Source organism: Falco naumanni, chromosome 19, assembly GCF_017639655.2.
Source record: "Falco naumanni isolate bFalNau1 chromosome 19, bFalNau1.pat, whole genome shotgun sequence".
Taxonomy (NCBI): Eukaryota; Metazoa; Chordata; class Aves; order Falconiformes; family Falconidae; genus Falco; species Falco naumanni.
The window spans coordinates 4,418,759-4,436,889 of NC_054072.1; the positions used below are offsets into that span (position 1 = coordinate 4,418,759).

Genomic DNA, 18,131 nt, shown 5'->3' on the forward strand with positions numbered 1-18,131 from the left:
GCACTTACATGGCAGCCATGGTCAGCAGGAGCACAGGAGACAATGCTGGCTATGCTCCTGGCTGCTTTTCAACCACCTGGGAGAGGCGAGGAGACAATAAAAGGCAGGAGGACTGCAGACAGAGCCCTGTCTCCATGGCAGCCTGCAGCTCCACTTCTAAATTTTCCCTGTACGCGAAGAAGATGCTTTTCCCCTGTATATTCTTGGGGGGATTTTGCAGCAGAACAAGCCTTAGTCCAGGTATTTCCTGGTGATTGGTGAGGGATTGGCATGTTGAAGGAGCCCTTGGTACTACCATCCTGTCAGACCTTGGGGGAAATGGGCTCACTGTCTCTCATTACTCTCTAATCCATAATTAGGGGAACAGAGGAAGACACGTGCAAGGCCTGTGGAAGCGGAAAGCTGGGAGGAAAAGTATTTAGGGCTCATCTCAAGTTACACGAAGTTCTTGCTATTTTTAGCTGGGCAGCCAAACACTTTCCATCAATTAGACCCCAGAGAAAGCGCGTGGGAGACGTGTAGGACACCAAACCTCACCGGTCGGGCTGCTGACAGGGGCTATGGCAGTTAGCACCAGGCACAGACCTCACCGAGTCGGTGCTGCGCAGGCAGGAGTTAAAGGACAGCATCTCTGCAACTTCCTAACCACGCTTGGAGGGCACCTCCAAGGTGCACGGGGACCCTGAGCTGCCTAGCACAAGCCGGTCCCTTGCAAGCAGCTTTTTTGGGTGCCCCCCCCCAAGCTCACACCCTGGCAGATTGTGTTTTACAGGGTCGGAAATAGATGCGTGAGAAGGGGCCTCGCGGATCCCAAGTGAAAGCCATGCTCAGCTGTCACCCACCCCAGCACCAGCTGCCAGCTCCAGACGGTTCCCAAAATAACTAACCCGCGGTGGGGATGCGAGGGCCCCTTCACCCTCCTCCCAGGGACGGAGCAGTTCTGCACCTGCCAGCCTCGTGGGGACGGGCCACCGTGCATGGTACCTGCTGCAAGGTCCTCCCTGGGAACAGGAGCCCCTCTCCCCAGCAGCATCCCCCAGCTGCACAGACCCCTCCCCGAGGTCTGTCCCGTGAGCAGCCGGTGGGGACTGGGTGGGTGCTGGTGGCCTGGGTACCGTGGCACGGCAGGGTCTCGGCGCTGAGCCGGCTGTTTCCCGCAGAGCCATGGTGCCTGTTGCAGCAGGGATGTGAATTTGCCAGTCTGGAGGTCGCAGTTCCTGGTGCTGGCATCACCACTCCGGTGTGCCCGCCGCAGCCCCGGCCAGCCTGCAAACCTGTGAAAGACAAAAGCAAAGACCCGAGCATTTCTGAGTTTCCAATTAGCAGGGCTTTAATTGCAGTATTAGTTGCTCGTTAGTGGGAAACAGCCAGATGCTGTGTGGAATTAAGTAAGCTGAAAAGATCTTTCTCTCCACCCCAAGAATATTTAGCTATGTCTCATACGAGCGTTTCCTTCGTACCGGGAGCATGACTGATGTGACTTGTGTGGGTGCTGTGCCCGCTGCTGAATCACCGATGAGCTCCGAAATCCGTACGGCGCGAGGCCGCTGGCGGGAGTGGGGATGAGCTGTGAGGGGGGCTGGGGGTTTCGGGAGGGCACAGGTGGGCTTTCTTCACATGTGGGTGAGTGAAGGTTGGAAGCTGGAGGGTCCTGGAGTTGCATTTAACCTAAAACAGAGTGAGAAAGCGTTTGGGCTCTGGTCTGGGTGGGGCTGGGGGTCCCGTCACGGGTAGGATGAGGGTTACTTGCAGAAAGGTGGGGTATCAGAGGCACGAAAAAGAGCTACAGACCAAGCCCAGGGCGTAATAAGATGGAGGATCAGGCTGCCAGAGCAGTGCCGGGATATTCCCACAATGCCCTGCTGTTGCTGTGCGTGCATCCAGCAAGGGTAGGGCATCATGCGAGACCAGATTCTCTTGGGACAGCCCCTCCCCAGGTCAGACAGGGCACAGGGACAGTAGGAGGGGGGGCAGGACTGTCTCAAGCCCAGCTCCTGGTAATGCTTTTTCAGATTTCCTTGCGTATGAAGCTATTTAGTAAAAACTGCAGCTGTGCGGGGGAGAACCGGAGCGTTTCAACACCAGGAATCTCGTCACCCTGCGCACAGAAACGCAGGCTGGCTCTGCAAACAGCCCAGGACGGCATGAGCGATGCTCGTGGGCTGCCCAGGGAGCATCACCTCCCCGGCACAGCCTTCTTATAATGACACCATCCCATCGCCGGCCAGGCTGGCAGGTGGGAGCAGGTTAAGTAGGTGATGTTTTGTCCCCCATCACTGCATCATTCGGTGACCTCCTGAGCCCCAGCCCAGCCCCCTCCCGACAGGTCACTTTGCCCAGCTCCTGAATTCCCTGTGGGCTGTTACTTCCCCCAGGCTGCCAGGGCAAACACCAGCTTTTCCTGGGAATAAAGGGCTGCTGGCTAACGCGAAGATAAACAAGGTTTGGCTCACTTCTAAGTCCCTCTCAGGCCAGGGAGACAGGGAGAATAATATATCACTTTTTCTAGCCCACATATTTGCTGGTGCTATTAGTTTGTGCACAAGCTAACTGTCCAGTAAGCATTTGCTGGAGAGAAAGCACGAGACTGTGCAGAAACGCAGACGTTGAAAGTCATGGGACTTTGCTGACTTATACCAATTTTCTGTGGGTTGAGCAATCGTCCCCAGGCAGGGACAGAAGCCTCTCCCTGCTCAGCCAGGGCTCCCACACAGGGGAACAGTGCCGTCTCCCCACGGAGGGACCAGACAGTATGGAAGTAGGCACAGCACAGCAGGTGTCGAGCTGGTATCCTCTAAAGCATGTTCTGCCAATATGATTCATTGTTAATTTGAGAAATTCCTCTTATTCTAGTGCTGGCTTTCCCAAACATAACTCAAGCCACTTGCCTCAATGCTGCCTGCATCATCACATGGATGATTTTGCCCTGGTCTCCCATTAAAGCCACTTGTTGACTCACCCCCGGTCAGGATTGGTGCCTTAATTGCTTGATGGATGGAAGAGAGGTTTACACAGCTCCTTCAAGCTCTTTCCAAAGCTGACGCTGAATTCAGCTTTGATTTCTGGCTTTTCCAGCAGGGCTGGCAGGAGAAAGGGTGGCATAAGTGACCTTGACCTGTGCTGCCCTCCCGCAGGAGCTGGGTGCAGAGTGCTCGGCACTGCCCATGGGCTTCGAAACAAATGCAGATTGCCTTTTGTGGCTTTTCCCCCCCGTTGAGCAACTGCACCTTCACCACCAGGGCCTGCAGCAGGATCACTGGTCGCAACGTAAGAGCCCAGCTGCCAGGGGACACTGGCAGAGAGACGGCACCAGTCTACTACTGCTGTGCTGGCACGAAGCCCACCCAACTCCCTGCCAAAGCCACCGCCGGCTCCTCTAACAAGCACCAGCCAGTGGGTGTGAATTCTCTTAGTGTTCATTGAAATAACATTAAGTGTGATGGACTCCTGGGCTATTAGAGTGGATGTAACATGTAATTGAGGCTGGTTATTCTTCATCTGGAGTGTCCCCCTTCACTAATGGCAAATCAGGGCAGAACACATGGTGCGCGCTTTGTGAGTCCCGGACTCAATTCACTCCCTGCCTCCGATCAAAATGATCCCAATGAATGTCAATGAATGAGCGGGGGACAATGAATTAGAGTGAATGAAAGCCTTGTAATGGGGCCCTTCGCCGGCACCGAGCCACAATTGAACACCACAAGGATGGCGTCTGCCTGGGCGGTGTTTGAATTCATCCCCATTAGCGCGATTAGGGTGAAGATTACAGGGTGGGGGCAAGGTCGGCTCCACCGATGGGGCTCTCCAAGCCCTATTGCTGCCATTTCTTTGGAGACCAAAATGAGCAGGTTGTGGAGAGCCTAGCTCCAGCTGGGCACGGGGAGAGGGGGCTGAGCTGGGAAGCCTGAGCAGGGACAGGCAGATGCTCGCGCAGCCCCACGCGGGTCCATCTCATCAACCTGGGCTTCCTCGGTGTTCAGGGTCCTGAAGCCAGAACCTGGTTGTGGTTGCAGATCCCAAATCCAGCTCAATGAGATCGCTGTGTTCCAAGTTTTGGATTAAGCCGTTCTCTTCATTAAAACTTAAGTCCCTGTAGCACATGCATGGCTTTTTACCATGGAAATGCCCACATTTTTCCCCTTGGGGCCACATTCTGGGTGTCTCAAAGACCCAAATCACTGAGTAAAAGAGGGGCACATCAGCTGGCATCGATCGAGGGAAAGTGGAAGGAGGCTGCTCCTGGATCCAGGCTCTTGGCAGCTGCTGCTGCTTCTGTATTATCTGTGCATCTCCCAACAAACACCCAAACGCGTGGGTGCATCTGCACAGAAATGATGAATAATAATCCAAGAGGGAAAAAAGAGTAGGCGAGAGAGTGCAGGGGAGAAGGAAGCTTTCACATTCCGAGGGGAGAGGAACAGGATCAGCAGGGAGGGAATAGCACTGCGAAGCCTGGAAGGAAACGAAGGCTCTTACGAAGGTGACCTGTCTGAGGAAGGCAGAGAGAAAGCTACTGCCTGTAAAAACTCTGCAGGGGAGAGGAAAAGGCTTCAAAGAAACTGCTGTAAGGAGATAAGATTAAATTCCTGCAGACCATTCAGAAAGGAGGCGATGGGGAGAGTCCTTCTCCCATGTGCGGGGTAGGCACGACTGCAGTGAATGCGAGATGCCATTCATTTTTTCCCCTCTATTTCTGCAAAAATAGGAGTGGGTGCATCTGCGCACTCAGCCCCTGATCCCGGGGGTTTAGACCACGCTCTCCGGGTGTTTACTGGGTGTCTGTCCCATAGGCGCCCCCCGCCAGACCCCCGCACCTGGCTCACCACTCCGCCTCAGCGGGTTTTGTTGGCAGCCCCGTGAAGGGTCGTGGAGCCCAGGCACTGCCCCTGGGCACAGCATCACCCCGGGGGTCCCACCAACACAAGCCTCGTGCTGTCGCCCCGGCCCCCTCCCCACCACGGCGCCGACAAAAGAGCTTTGAAGGGCTCATTTGCTGGAGGCAGCAGAGCGAGAGGGAAAGGCTTGTGTCTTTTCTGGCTTTCTGTCCTCGTTAATTGGTGAGTGACAGGGCAAACCACGTTCCAAAGTAATCACATTTAGCACGAGAGCCAGGCGAGGCCAGGAGCTGAGCGGGCTGGGGGCTGCAGGGTTTGGCTTCAGGGGCAGAGCCGGGCTGGTAGGTGGCATCTGACAGGTGGCATCTGGTAGGATGGGCATCTGACAGGTGGCATCTGGTAGGATGGCATCGCCATCGCGCGCTGGCAGCCACGCACGGACCCACAGCAGACAGCGTGCACCCCACAGGCACGCACAGGTCCGGCCCCAATACACCTTCATGCCCCTGCAGGCTGCCCCACTGCAGCATGAGCTCCCCACTCGTGCCTACAGCCGGGGTGCCACGCACCCCCGCTCACCCAGGCATGCCCCCCACCTCCAACAGCCGCCCCCCGCAGCCCTACAGGCTGGGGCATCCACCGTTGCTGGGGCATTTTCAGACCCAGCACCCTCACGTTTGGTGTTTTTTTTCTTCCCAACCCTCTTTTACACTTTGCAATATGCCTAACCTAACTGAATTGTGGCCGTTGCCAAGCATGCAAACCCCCTTAAAATATACATATATACATGCGTCTAAATATATACGCATGTACATAGTGACTAGTTTTTGTTTGGCTCAGCAAACTGATCTGGCTCCCTGTAATCACACGGTCACTAGATTTGATGCAGGGAAAGATGCATGTGGCACAGAGGCTGAACGAGGGAGGGGGACAAGTCTGGTCCCCCCTTTTGGAGGTGCTGGGGCAGAAGCCTGCGCCCTCCGCTCGCCCGGTGTGCTCCCAGCTGTGCTGTCTCCAGAGCCTTTCTCTTTCTGCTCACATCGTGCGTGAATGCCAACTCCTCCACGGCTTTCAAAGTGTTCACTTCTAAATGGAAAGAGGGAAGAAGAAGAAAAAGACGTGCCCAGCCCTCTCAGGCATGTGTAGGAGGGCTGGGATTGATTGAAACACCTCCTGCCAAGAGGCTGGAAAGTCCCAGGTCTCCCTCCCCACGTTTCTCTTGTCTTCTACAGGCACCCAAAAAACTAAGGGCGCATCTATCCAAGAGGATGGGTGATCTGGCCACAGGGACAGTGAGCCTAGCATCCCTGGAGCACCAGCAACATGACCCTGCAACACTGTGCTTTAAGGAATCAAACATCCCTGACACCTCTGCCATAGGTGTTTACATATATATATATATGTTTACATATAGCGGCTGCTTCCCCCTTCCCGCGCGCTCGCACACATCGAGCGCTGTCTCTGGGATGCTGTCGCGATAGCTGGCAGCTGTGACACTGCCTTTCCTCCTCTGCAGGCACAGACACACAAGCGTGGTGTCAGGGACTTGCAGGCAGAGCAGCCTCCTGTGCCAGTTATCCCGTTCCCTGCAGCGACGCGTCCCCCTCCATGCACATTATGCCTCTTACCCTATAAAAATGAATGAAGCCAAAGCCATCGATCGCTTTTAGCATATCAGCATCCAGGCAGCAGTTCAGATCTTGGTTCTTACTTACTTCTCTTAATCTCCTAAAAATGGATTTAGGGATTAAAGCGGATATTCTGTCTTTCTGGGACTTTTCTCTGACACTTAATCAATCTGGGTCCTCAGGGCGCAGAGAAAAAGAAAACAAATAAAGCTGAGGGATGAGCACAGGTTTGTGTTACCCTGTTCAGGATGCAGAGGAGCCTGCACCGGACCAGGCGTGAGGCAGAACGTCATGAAGAATTGGAAAAACATAGGAGCAACTCTCTGGACTTTGAGGATGAGGCAGCGAGGATGCCCTGGCACGCCATGCCTGCACCCCCTCCACCCCCTGACCCTCTCCTGCTGCCAGGGGGCATTTTACCCCCCAGGATGTCTGCTCAGGCGGTGGAAGACTGGCATGGGGCACCAGTGGAGAAGACCCACTGGAGAGCGGGCGCATTGGGCTGTTTTGCATGCAGCGGAGAGCAGAAACGCTTCTTCTTTCATCACCCTCTGCAAATAGGATTTAGCTCATTTTGATTACACACTAACTTGTGCCTACGAGCAGCTCTTCCCTCTTCTCCCCGCCTCACCCTTTAATGATCTAGATGGAAGATGCATCTCCATTATAGCCCTGGCACTGGGAGCCAAGCATCGCAAAGGCCACCAGGAGCTGGGATTTTATTTTACATTTTTCCCCCAGAGCAAAGTGAATTAATGCAGAGCCCTGCATACCTCTGAACAGTAATCACAATACTTTGCACACACATAATGCCTCTCGTCTTCTTAAGTGCTGCACAGACATTAAGCGTAATTAAGCCTCACAGCATCCCTTTTCAGGTAGGTTAAGAGGAGCACAGAAAATTGTCGAGAAATCAGGGAGCGACAGGCTGATGCAGAAAAGGTTGTGACTGCAGCTCACAGAGTCGAACGCAGCTGTCAGGAGATGGGACCCATCCAGCATGGAATAAGCAGGAGGCACAGGTGCTTGTTGAAATCAGTGCCTGTTAGGCACCTAAAAATCACTACAAATGTCTTTTCCTCCTCTCTTTATTTTTAAAGACTCCTGTGTCTCCTAACCCTCCTGGCCTCATCCGGCTGCACCATACCCAGCAGCTCCCCACGAGTCCCCGGGTGCAGGGTGGGATGCACCCAGCCAGCTGGGAACTGTGCCACGGAGGGTGCCAGCCAGCCTGGAGGATGCAAGCAGTTCGTGGGAGGCTCCTGGAGCCATCCCCAGGCACAGGGGAAAGCCCTGCTCTTCCCCATCTTCCTCATCTGCTGCCCTCCTTCACTCTGGGCTTCTGCGGAGGGATGAGGAAGAGCAGCCCTGGGCTGGCCGCCGGGTACCAGCCCCAGCGAGCATCCCTCTCCCTTTGCACACCCGAGGAACGACCAGCTCGCCTGCACACACGCCCCCAGCCCAACACACAGGGGGAAACACGCACACTGAGGCACGCACGTGCCCTTTGCACAAAGCCTTTCACATGCCGATAACAGCTTGTACCCAAACTTGCGTGCAAGGCGTGCATTTACCCACTCACACCATCAGACACCGCCCCGCTCCTGCCGATGCCCAGGCTATGGGCGCAGCATCGCGCCTGCCTCCCAAACCGCTTTTCCTCACCCTGCTCTCTTTGCCTCCCCCAGGCTTGCAGCTCCCAGGCGCAGCAAGGTCTTTGCTATGATTGCAGCAGCAGCCGTCTCTGCCTGCTGCCCGGACCCCTCGGCACACGGCTCGGCTGGGCTCTGCTCACCCCGCTGCATGCCCCCAGCCCGGGAGCAGCATGGGCAGCGTCAGTAGCCTCATCTCCGGCCACAGCTTCCACAGCAAGCACTGCCGAGCCTCCCAGTACAAGCTCCGCAAGTCATCCCACCTGAAAAAGCTCAACAGGTACTCAGACGGGCTGCTCCGCTTTGGCTTCTCCCAGGACTCCAGCCACAAGTCCAGCTCCAAAAGCAGCAAGAATGAGGACTTCTTTTACATCAAGGTCAGCCAGAAATCTCACGGCTCCCACCGAGCAGACTATACCGCGCTTGCCAGCGGGGAGCTGGGCAGCCAAGCTGGGACGAGCAGCATGGACTTCGGGACGCCCACGCCGCAGAAACTGATGCCATTTCCTAGCCAGCTGGAGGTGGTTAGTAGGGGAGGCGGTGGCCCCAGAAGTGTGGGGGGGTCCCACTGGACAGCATCTGCTCTCAAAGTGGGTGCAGGTCCCACCGTGGGGTTGTCCTCGTGTAAGAGAAGGCTCAGAGAGCACAGTTTGCGCCAAGGAGGTGGGAGGAGAGGGGCAGGAGGGAGGTGCTGGGGGCACTCTGCCACCCTCTGCTTTTGGGAATTTGGATCAGCAATACGTTCTGGGTCCTCTCATTCCCAAACATGCTGTTAGCCTCCCACCAGAGGCAGTTCTAGCCATCAGCACCCTCCCGAGCTTTTGGCCCTTGATGGAGACCCGAGCCATTCCCACCGTGGGGGTCTTGTCCTTGGGGGAAGAAGGGATGGGGGAGAACAGACGACGTGGGGTCAGTCTGTGCTGACAGGCTCTCTCTTCTCCCCAGGGTGCGGAGAAGCCAGCTGCACGACCCACCGCCTTCAAGCCAGTGCTGCCCCGCTCGGGCGCCATCCTCCACTCCTCCCCTGAGAATGGGGGACACCTCTCCCAGCAGCTGCACGCCCCGGACAAAGCCAAGGAGCAGGAGCTGAAGCCGGTGCTGTGCTCGGGGGGGCTGTCCGACTCCGGCAGGAACTCCATGTCCAGCCTCCCCACCCACAGCACCAGCAGCAGCTACCAGCTCGACCCCCTCGTCACACCCATGGGACCCATCAGCCGCTTCGGGGGCTCAGCCCACAACATCTTGCAGTGTGCCATCATCCAGGATAGCAACATGATGAGCCTCAAGGCCATGTCCTTCTCCGATGGGGGCAACAAGATCCTCAACCCTGGCAAAGCCCCCCACCACCATGCCGCCGAGAAGACCACTTGCATCCGTTCGCCCATCTCCACGGATGAGTCCACCATCCAGGAGCTGGAGCAGAAGCTGCTAGAGAGGGAGGGAGAGTTGCAGGAGCTTCAGTCAAGCTTTGAGGAGAAAGAAGTCAGCTCCTGCCAGGCATACGAAGAGAAGCAGCGGCGCTGCAAGGAAGAGCTTGAGGGTCTCAAGCAGAAATGCAACAGCAAGCTCAAGCAAACCTCGCAGAAAACCCAGCGGACGCAGCAGGTCCTTCACCTCCAGGTGTTTCAGCTGCAGCAGGAGAAGCAGCAGCTCCGGGAGGAGCTGGAGAACCTCATGAAGGAGCAAAACCTTCTGGAGACCAAGCTGAGGTCCTACGAGAAAGAGAAGACCAGCTTCGCCCCGGCGCTGGAGGAGACCCAGTGGGAGGTAAGTGGCACGGGAGCACCGAGCAGCATCTCGGGCTGCCAATGCCAAAAGCAAAGAATGTGGGTGGAAGGCGATGGCTCCAGCACCAGCAATAAGCCACACAGCTCTGCTCCACTTCTGTGCCCTCATCCAGCAGCACTACGGAGGGGCTGAGCAGAGCAGGTGGTGCACACGCTAAGCCCAGGCTTAGGAGATAGATATTAAAGCCAAGGAGAGCCCTAGTCTGTCACGTGGAGGCTCTGTAAGTTATAATTGACTCACTGCCCCTCTTAACCCCTCAGCACTTCACATCATATAAGGAAACAACTACTGCATAAAAAAAAAAAACACCAGTCATTAAAATAACTTTGCGTTTCCAACCTCCAGCAGAGGGTTTTTCAGACTGCCTGCCCCAAAGGAGCAGTAAAGCCGCCTTCCTGCGAGTAAATAGGAACTGCTTGGACTTGCCATGGCCATTTATTAGAGAGCAGTAAAACCTTCCACTCTCTGCTTAGGCTTAATTTTCCCACTGATTGGGTAGCGCTGAACAAAGGCTGTTAAACTGCTGAAAATTCAGACCCGCCGGAATAAAACCCACTGATACGGCTCGGCTGCACGCAGGGAGAAGCGTAGCTACTGCCCAGCAAGCCTGGAGGAGCACGGTGCCCAGCTTCGCTCCCTGGCACGCGAGGATTGCTCATATCGCGTCCGGTGTCTCTGGTTTATTTGCGCTCGCCAGCCGCCCTGCCAGGCTCTCAGCAAGCCCCACCAGCCTTGCGGCCGCAGGGTCCCCCCGGGGGCAGCTGGATGCCGAGCCCCCAGCAGCTGTACCAGCCACGCTCCAGGCTCCGGCGGGATGCTCCACTGGGATTTACATGCAATTTTGTGGGGTGCAGTTGGGTGTCTGCTTGCAAAACAAGCTCAGCAAGTTTAACTGACCGCGTGAGCCATCAGCAGTGGTTTCGGCAAACATGTTGGACGGGGTATTGAGACTTGAGCACTTCCTTGACACCCCATTTCCACACCTCCGCTGAGGGTGTCAGCTCCTTAAATCCTCACAGCTGGTCACCAGCAGCCCTCCGTGCCAGCCAGGGTGTTGATGCATGGAGGGCGTGAGGTCCCCTCCAGCCCCCTGGAGGGCCCAGGCATGGCTCTCTGTGCTGGGCATCTCCCCGGGTGGGATTTTGTGGCTGGGGTCTCCACATGCTGAACCCCAGCTGAGCCCAGCGTGGCTTGCATGGGGTACTGTGGGTGCTGCCCATCTCCAAGGTACAGCCCTAACTGGGGTGCTGCATCCCTCCCCACAGGTGTGCCAGAAGTCGGGGGAGATCTCCCTCCTGAAGCAGCAGCTGAAGGAGTCCCAGACAGAGCTCAACACCAAGACCACTGAGATCCTCAGCCTGAAGGCTCAGCTGAAGGAGGTGAGGGTGAAGATGGAAGGGCTGGAGATGAAGACCCAGGACCTGGAGGGCTCCCTGCGCACCAAAGCCATGGAGCTGGAGGTGTGTGAGAATGAGCTCCAGCGCAAGAAGAACGAGTCCGAGCTGCTGAGGGAGAAGGTGAATCTGCTAGAGCAGGAGATCGTGGACCTGCGGACGGAGCTCGCCATCCTCAAGGAGCAGCTGAGCGAAGCCCGGGAGGTGGCCAGGCCCTGCGCTGTGGTGGACGATGCTCAAGCCCTGCAGGGAGAGGTGGAGAGGCTGAGGGCAGAGCTGAAGGCTGAGCGGGACAACAATGAGCAGATGACCTCCGGCTTCCAGCACGAGCGGCAGACATGGAAGGAGGAGAAGGAGAAGGTGATTCACTACCAGAAGCAGCTGCAGCAGAGCTACCTGCACATGTACAAGAGGAACCAGAATCTGGAGAAGATGCTCCAGCAGCTCGCTGCAGGGGAAGATGGCAAGGAGCCCATCGAGCTGGACATACCCGGTGCCGATGTCCCCTACGAGGACATCATCGCCACTGAGATCTGAGCCAGGTCTGCCTAATCCTCCTTGCAGCTTAGGGGTGGCAGTCTCTCCCAGGTAGAAGCGCTGCCCTGCAGCTTGCCCCACGCCTTGTACAGTTCAGATGAGCCATGTATTTATTAGCGGAGCTGGTGGCCTGGCCAGCTCGCCAGCCCTTCTCCCCTCCCTGCATCGCACCGCGGCGGTGCCCTCCGCCACCTGTCGTGTTACAGAGGTGAACAAGCAACTAGTGCCAATGGTGACGTGCCAGCAGTTCCCCCTCGCCCCCCTTCTGCCCCCTTGTAGGACTGAGAAGCCAGCGACGGGGGTGGTCAGGGAACAGGACTTCAGCAAATAATCTCCCGTCGGGTAACAAGATGATGCAAAACTCCCAGGGGATGCTCTGCTCCACACTTGGGTGGGGGGGGGGGGGTCCCATGACAGCACAGCTCTGGGAAGAGGGATGCCACAGCCCTTCCCACCTTCTTTGAGAGGAATCAGCCTTGGCACGTTTCCAGCCGGTCCCTTCCCACAGGCTGGAGGAAGCGCCGCTGCTCTCACACCTCCTGAACCTTCCTCCGGTCAGTGCCAAACCCCGGGTGCCACGGGACCGAGGAGCTGCTGCCGGCGCAGGCTGCACATCCACTTCTCCCGTCCCTCGGCTGCTGCAGTGCCTCAGGAAGGACCCTACCCACACACACACGCACCCTCCACCTTGTTACAGCCAACACCCCCACCAAAATCACCTTTCACTGACGGGCACAGCGCACCCAGCACCCATCCCCTCCCTTGGCCATGGCCGCGCCTGCACATCCCTCCTCCCTGGACCTGCAGAGCCACAGCAAACCCAGCATTCCCACTCTGATGGACAAGGACCCAGTGTCCCTTTCCTCCAGCTGCCAGATGGGCAACTGGATTTAAAAAGGAACAGAAATTCCCAAGCCACAGTCTGACCCAAGGAATCAGGGGGTGGAACTCGGTTGTGTTTGCCCCATGACCCCGTGTGCTCTCACTTGCTCGCTGTGACCATCCCTCCTGGGAACCCCGGCTGCCTTATCTCCACTTGTGCCCTTACACCCACGGGATCCCATCAACAGGAGCTGGTTAAAAAAACCCAATCAGCCAACCACTTCCATTTTGTTTTCTACTCCAGCTCTTAAAATTTTCTCCTGCCACCAGCAAGCAGATAGCCAGGCTCCACTGCGCATCGCCAGCAGTGACTCTCCCGTCCTGCCACAGCTCAGCATGGCCAAGAGGGAGTCAGCCAGCATCCAGCTTGCCAGGGTGGAGGTCTCCAGCCGGGACCACTTTGTGCTAGTTCAATGGTATTTTTACTGCAATACGTTTGTTTACCCACTAGCGAGGTGGGCACCAGCCCAGGAGGCTCCATCCCAGGGCTGCGGGCAGGGGGGTCTTGCACAATCCCATACCGCAAATTTGGCCAAGGGCTCAAAGCTGTGCGCAAGCAGCAAAATTCAGCATCCCTCACCCTGCTCCAGCCAGCCTGTAAGGGCGACTCACAGAAACCAGTCTGTGCCTTCCGCACCTGCCCCCGAGCACCCCCCAGGGCACCCCGGCCCGTCCTGGCACACGCACACAGCACCAGCCGATCCATAGCCATGGTCTGCTGGAAAAAAGCCAGCCTCGAATCCCGGTTCCAGCCCCACGGCTGTGGGTTGGGGCCACGCTGGGTCAGCCAGCCTTTGCCCAGACCTGCTGAAGGATGCTTTGGAGAGCTGAAAGATGAGGGATGAAGGACGGCACCCAGCTCCACTCTGGCTCATGGGGCCGGACAGGATTTTCTGCATCATCCAAGCCATAGCCCTGCACCAAGGGCTCTGCAGCCCTTCCGTGTCCCACATCGGAGCCAGAGTGCAGTGACCAGGAGCTTTCCAGTGCCAAACACAGGGGTGCCGAGGAGTGCCGAGCTCTCCCGGCTGCCCCATCCCACAGCCCCTGTCCCGGCAATGCCCAGCCTTGTTCCCGCTCCCGCTGGCCTCGGTGGCCCCGTCCCAGGTCCCCGTTGCCCCAGCCGCGTGTCCTCGCCAGCCAGCGCTGTATGATGTGATTGCCCGGAGGCATCGATGTGCTGCCTTTGCACAACGCTGTGTGTGACCGTCCGCATCGCAGGTGTGTCGCTGCCGGTGTGAGCCACGGCCGCCCTGCCCGCTCTGCGGCTGGCCGGCCTCAGCCTGTACATATAATTATTTTTCTGCAGGTTTTTTTGGATGTTATTTCTGGTGACTGATGTAAACTACTGGTAATTTTATGGTTTTATTTATAAATAAATTTTTTAAAACTTATTTAGCCTCTCCGAGTGCCTGGCTTGGCAGCGTTTGGAGGGTTTTCACCACCAGCCAGCAGCAATGCAGGATGGTACTTTGCCGTGCCCCTCTCCGGGGCACATCACACACACCCCCCTCAAGCCACAAATCATTTATCACAACACTCCAAGGTCCCCTTTGGGGACATCCTTCCACCTGGCCCTGTTTGTTTCCAGCCCCGCGAGCGCTTTGCCGCATGGGTGAGCGGCGTTATCTCCGCCGTGCAGCTGGGATAACCCATGCATGGAAAAGCAGCAACTTGCCTCCGGCGAACACAGGGATATCGGAGAAGAGGAGATAATCCGCCTGGCCCAGCTCCCAGCTCACACCCCACAGCCTTCGCCCTCCTGCTCTGAAGGTGAAACTGATTTTCATCCAGACCCCGCGCAGCCCAAAGCCCCCAGCCCCACCGGCGTGGGCTGGTCCATCTCCCAAGGGGAGCCAGAGAACACAGCTCCAGAGGGAGAGATACAGCACAAATGCCTTGATGAAACCAAGGACATGTTTTGACTATTGAAGCTGTTTTCCTCCAAATCAGCTCAGAGCCGATTTGCCTTGCACGGATCTGGTGGTTTCACAGGTCTAAACAGCACAGGGGGAGGCTGGGGAGACAGAAAATAGGGGGAAGCACTCAAATTGTAGAAAACACTGCCATTTGTCCTGACTCCTCTGGCTGCTTCCAGGGGACACTCACCCCTCCAGAGCAAGGTGGGGACCCTGAGCCACTCATGAGCTGCTCCGTGCCCCCCGAAAGGGCACCTGGCCCCAGCACCCAGCTCCCACTGACGCTTTCCAGGGAAACCTTGGCTTCGCTCACGCTGCCCGAGGCATGAGGGAAGTTTATTTTTAGAGCCTTTGAAAACTGCTGAGGAGGAAGGAGATAGAAAACCACGTGCGAGGGCTCTCTCTCTCTCTCCTGAGCAGCACCTTCTGTTACACATCACCTCCGACCATCGCCTGCCCTGGCTGCTGGGTGCTGCCGGCTTGGCCGAGCCCTTCCCAGGCTTGTCCATGTATCTGGGCCAAGAGAGCAGCAAGGAGAGACCCCTGAGCTATCCCACATTACCCCAGCAGATATCCCTGTCCCACAAAGGTTGCAACCAAATTGCAAATGCTGCAGTGCAGCAGAGCAGAGATTTACCGGGGCTGAACAGCAGCAGGAGTCAGGGCAGGTCCAGGAGCAAGCGCAGCATCCCCAAGGGCACATATGCCATAAGAAGAGCTTCTTGGCAATACACAGGACACTGGGAAGCCAAATCCCCAGACCTGGGGACCCTGGGCTGCTTCTTCCATTAAACCAGGTGAGGGTCCCACCCCTTCTCCACCAAAACCCTAATGAAGCTACTGATGAGAAAAAGCTGTGTCTTTCCCACAGGGAGGGCTCAGAGCATCCTCTGCCTCAGGCAGCAGCAGAAATCAGGATGGTGGGCACTGCCTGGCCCTCGTAGGGCTGATGCACGGACAGAAGCACGGCTCCCTTGCTCACAAGGAAAGCTGAGCAGCAGAGGACAGCCCGATCCCTGCTGCAACCCCACTGCTTCACGCCCCCAAGAGCAGGCACATTCGGGAAGGAGCAGAAAGCCCTGATAATATTGGGGCAAAGCCGTTCCCTCTGACGCCCAGTGCTTGCCCTGTGGAGGTTAAACATGAATGGGATGGCATCAGTGCGTGCCAGGGCTCCCGAGCTGAGGAAGCGTCAGAGCACGAGGGGCACGGTTAGCTCAGGTGTTGGGGGCAAAAGGGGAGACACAGCACCCGCTCGTGCATCTCCCCCACAGTCACTGGGGTTCCCCCTTCGCCTATGCTCTGGGTAGCTCTGCTCCAGCTGCCCGAGCACCAACCGTCCTCAAACAGAAGGAGTTTGAATCAGTTGCTGAACTAATCAGCGGATGCAAATAAGCTTAAAGACAGAGAAAAGCTGATTTGCATCTTCTTTTAACACCCTGGTGCCACTGCACCAGTTTCTGGCTATGGGGGGCAAAGTCAGACCTAAAATCTCAGCAGAGACAAGACCAGGGCTGCCTTTGAAAGAGCAATTAAATCGAGCCACCTCATGCTCACAGGGTGATAGAGGGTCGGAGGCAAAGCTGCTTTTGATGTGCAAATAACCTGCAGCGGCTCTCCCCACCAGCCTGCTCCCCTGCCTTACATCTGCCAGTCCCAACCGAAAACCCAAGGGGCAGGGTGGGGGAAACGTGTCCAATGTTTGCTCTCCTCCCCTCCTAAATGAGCCGACAGCTGGCGTGTGCTTCTCCGAGGGACCCGACTGGCTGACATCAGTTGGCAAAGGGGGATAAGACCCCCAGGCAGTCCTCATTAGTCATTACAAAAAAAAAAAAAAAAAAAAAAAAAAAAAAAAAAAAAAAAGAAAAAAGAAAAAACAGCGTGTAAATGCGCTAAGGCAGCAGCTGGGAGATCAGCACGTCCCATTTAGCATGGTACCTGCTGTCTCTACGCCGTGAAATATTGGGCTGTTTGTTTAACACCCGGCCAAGCGCCGTGTTCGGAGCTGCTGGCTCCTGGCCGGGCAGGGACACAGAGCCCAGGGAGGGCTCACGGCACAGGCCGGCCTGACGCCACGCAGAGGGGCACCCCTTCCTGCTGGCCAAGGGTGCCCATCGCCTTCCCACCGCTCTTCCCGGCAAAGGGCTGCGTTCCCAGCTCAGTGCTGGAATAGCTGTGCTGCAAGCCCCAGCCTGCTCCTGAGGCCTCCGGCTGATGGGAACTAACGCTGTTTGTGTCATTCCTCTCCTGCAGAGCCCTGCGCCAGCTCGGGCTGTTGGCTCCCTGTCTGTAGCACAGGGTCTGCTGTAACCCAGGGACCTGCCTGCGGGCAGGGGGGTGGCGATGCTCTGCCTGGGGTGGCACATGCGTTTCCTCCAGCAGCCAGGAGGAACACAGAGGTTTCTGCCCCGCTTCGAGCCTCCGGAGCCGGAGGAGCTCAGGCTCAGGTGTGCCGGCGGGAGCCACTGTGAGCGAGGAGCAGCGTGGCACGGGCAGCGCAGCCGCTGCAGCCCAGCCGCTCCCGTGCACAAGTCCAGGGAGCAGAGGGGACAGGTCAGAGCTGGATGTTGGCACCAAATCTCTGCCGGACATACGTGCCTCATTAAACCAGCGGTCCTAGGGGTTTAAACAGCAAGCAAGCCTGAATTAAGTCCCCTAGATAAAAGCTGAAGAGCCTCAGCAGGCTGGTTTTGTGCCCACAAGCACGACCTCCTCCCCTGACCTTACAAAGCCAAGTGAACCAGAGCCAGCCCTACCCCTGGTCTCCGCGAGCGCCGCTAAAAAGCTCAGCGCACTTGCAATCCATAGCATCCAAGCAAGCTAAGAAGCGTCTGTGCACGGGCCGCTGCTTCCAGCAGGTCTGATCATTTCTGAAGCAGTTCTTGCACTTCTGTCTAAATATTGAATTGGAAAAAAAAAAAACCACAACGTTATTTCCAGGTGATACAGGACCTGAAATGGCCCTGTCCTTCTGGAAGCAACACGCCTGACTGGGGAACTGACAAGCAGCAGCTTGCTCCATCCCTTCGCTCGCCCCTGGCCGGGCGCGCAGTGCCGCTGCGTGGCTGCTGCGCTCCATCCAGCACCGTGCTCGCTGCAGCCCGGCTGGCCTCACGCAGCGCAGGCAGAGCACGCAGCCCCCACGTGCTGCAGACAACAGCTATTTTATCCCCGGCACAAAGCCACCCTCGCTATTTATATTCATCCCAAACCTTTGCCTGGCCCGGATGAGCCAGACTATCATTGATGGATTGCCGGTGTGTGGGAGCTGCTCACCAGCCTGCATCGAGCCACGGAATCAATCTCATTCTTTTCCCTTTGCTCCCATCAGCTGCAAATTAGTAGAGCTTAATTTCCATGAATATTCTTCTAATTGCAGAATTCCTTTCGCTTTGCTCTGTAACACATGCACGCTTCAGGGGCCATGTTATCCATATGCAGACATCGCAGGTATCTGGTGGCAGGCAGCTGCCTCGCTCGCTCGCAGCGCTCACAC

General features: G+C 56.9%; 1 protein-coding gene and 1 long non-coding RNA gene across 2 annotated transcripts; one reads left to right on the forward strand and one right to left on the reverse strand.

The window, feature by feature from the left end:
• Nucleotides 1–391: 391 nt before the first annotated feature.
• Nucleotides 392–18,114, reverse strand: LOC121099323. Its single transcript, XR_005831445.1, has 3 exons — nt 17,912–18,114; nt 1,461–1,668; nt 392–1,274 (listed from the first exon to the last, which is right to left on the reverse strand). It is a non-coding gene; the product is annotated as an uncharacterized LOC121099323 (long non-coding RNA).
• LZTS1 (leucine zipper tumor suppressor 1) lies at nt 1,668–14,110 on the forward strand. Its single transcript, XM_040618142.1, has 3 exons — nt 1,668–8,639; nt 9,061–9,882; nt 11,169–14,110. Exons 1-3 carry the CDS (start codon nt 8,289–8,291, stop codon nt 11,832–11,834), a joined length of 1,839 nt encoding a protein of 612 aa, XP_040474076.1. The 5' UTR covers nt 1,668–8,288; the 3' UTR covers nt 11,835–14,110.
• Nucleotides 18,115–18,131: the final 17 nt, after the last annotated feature.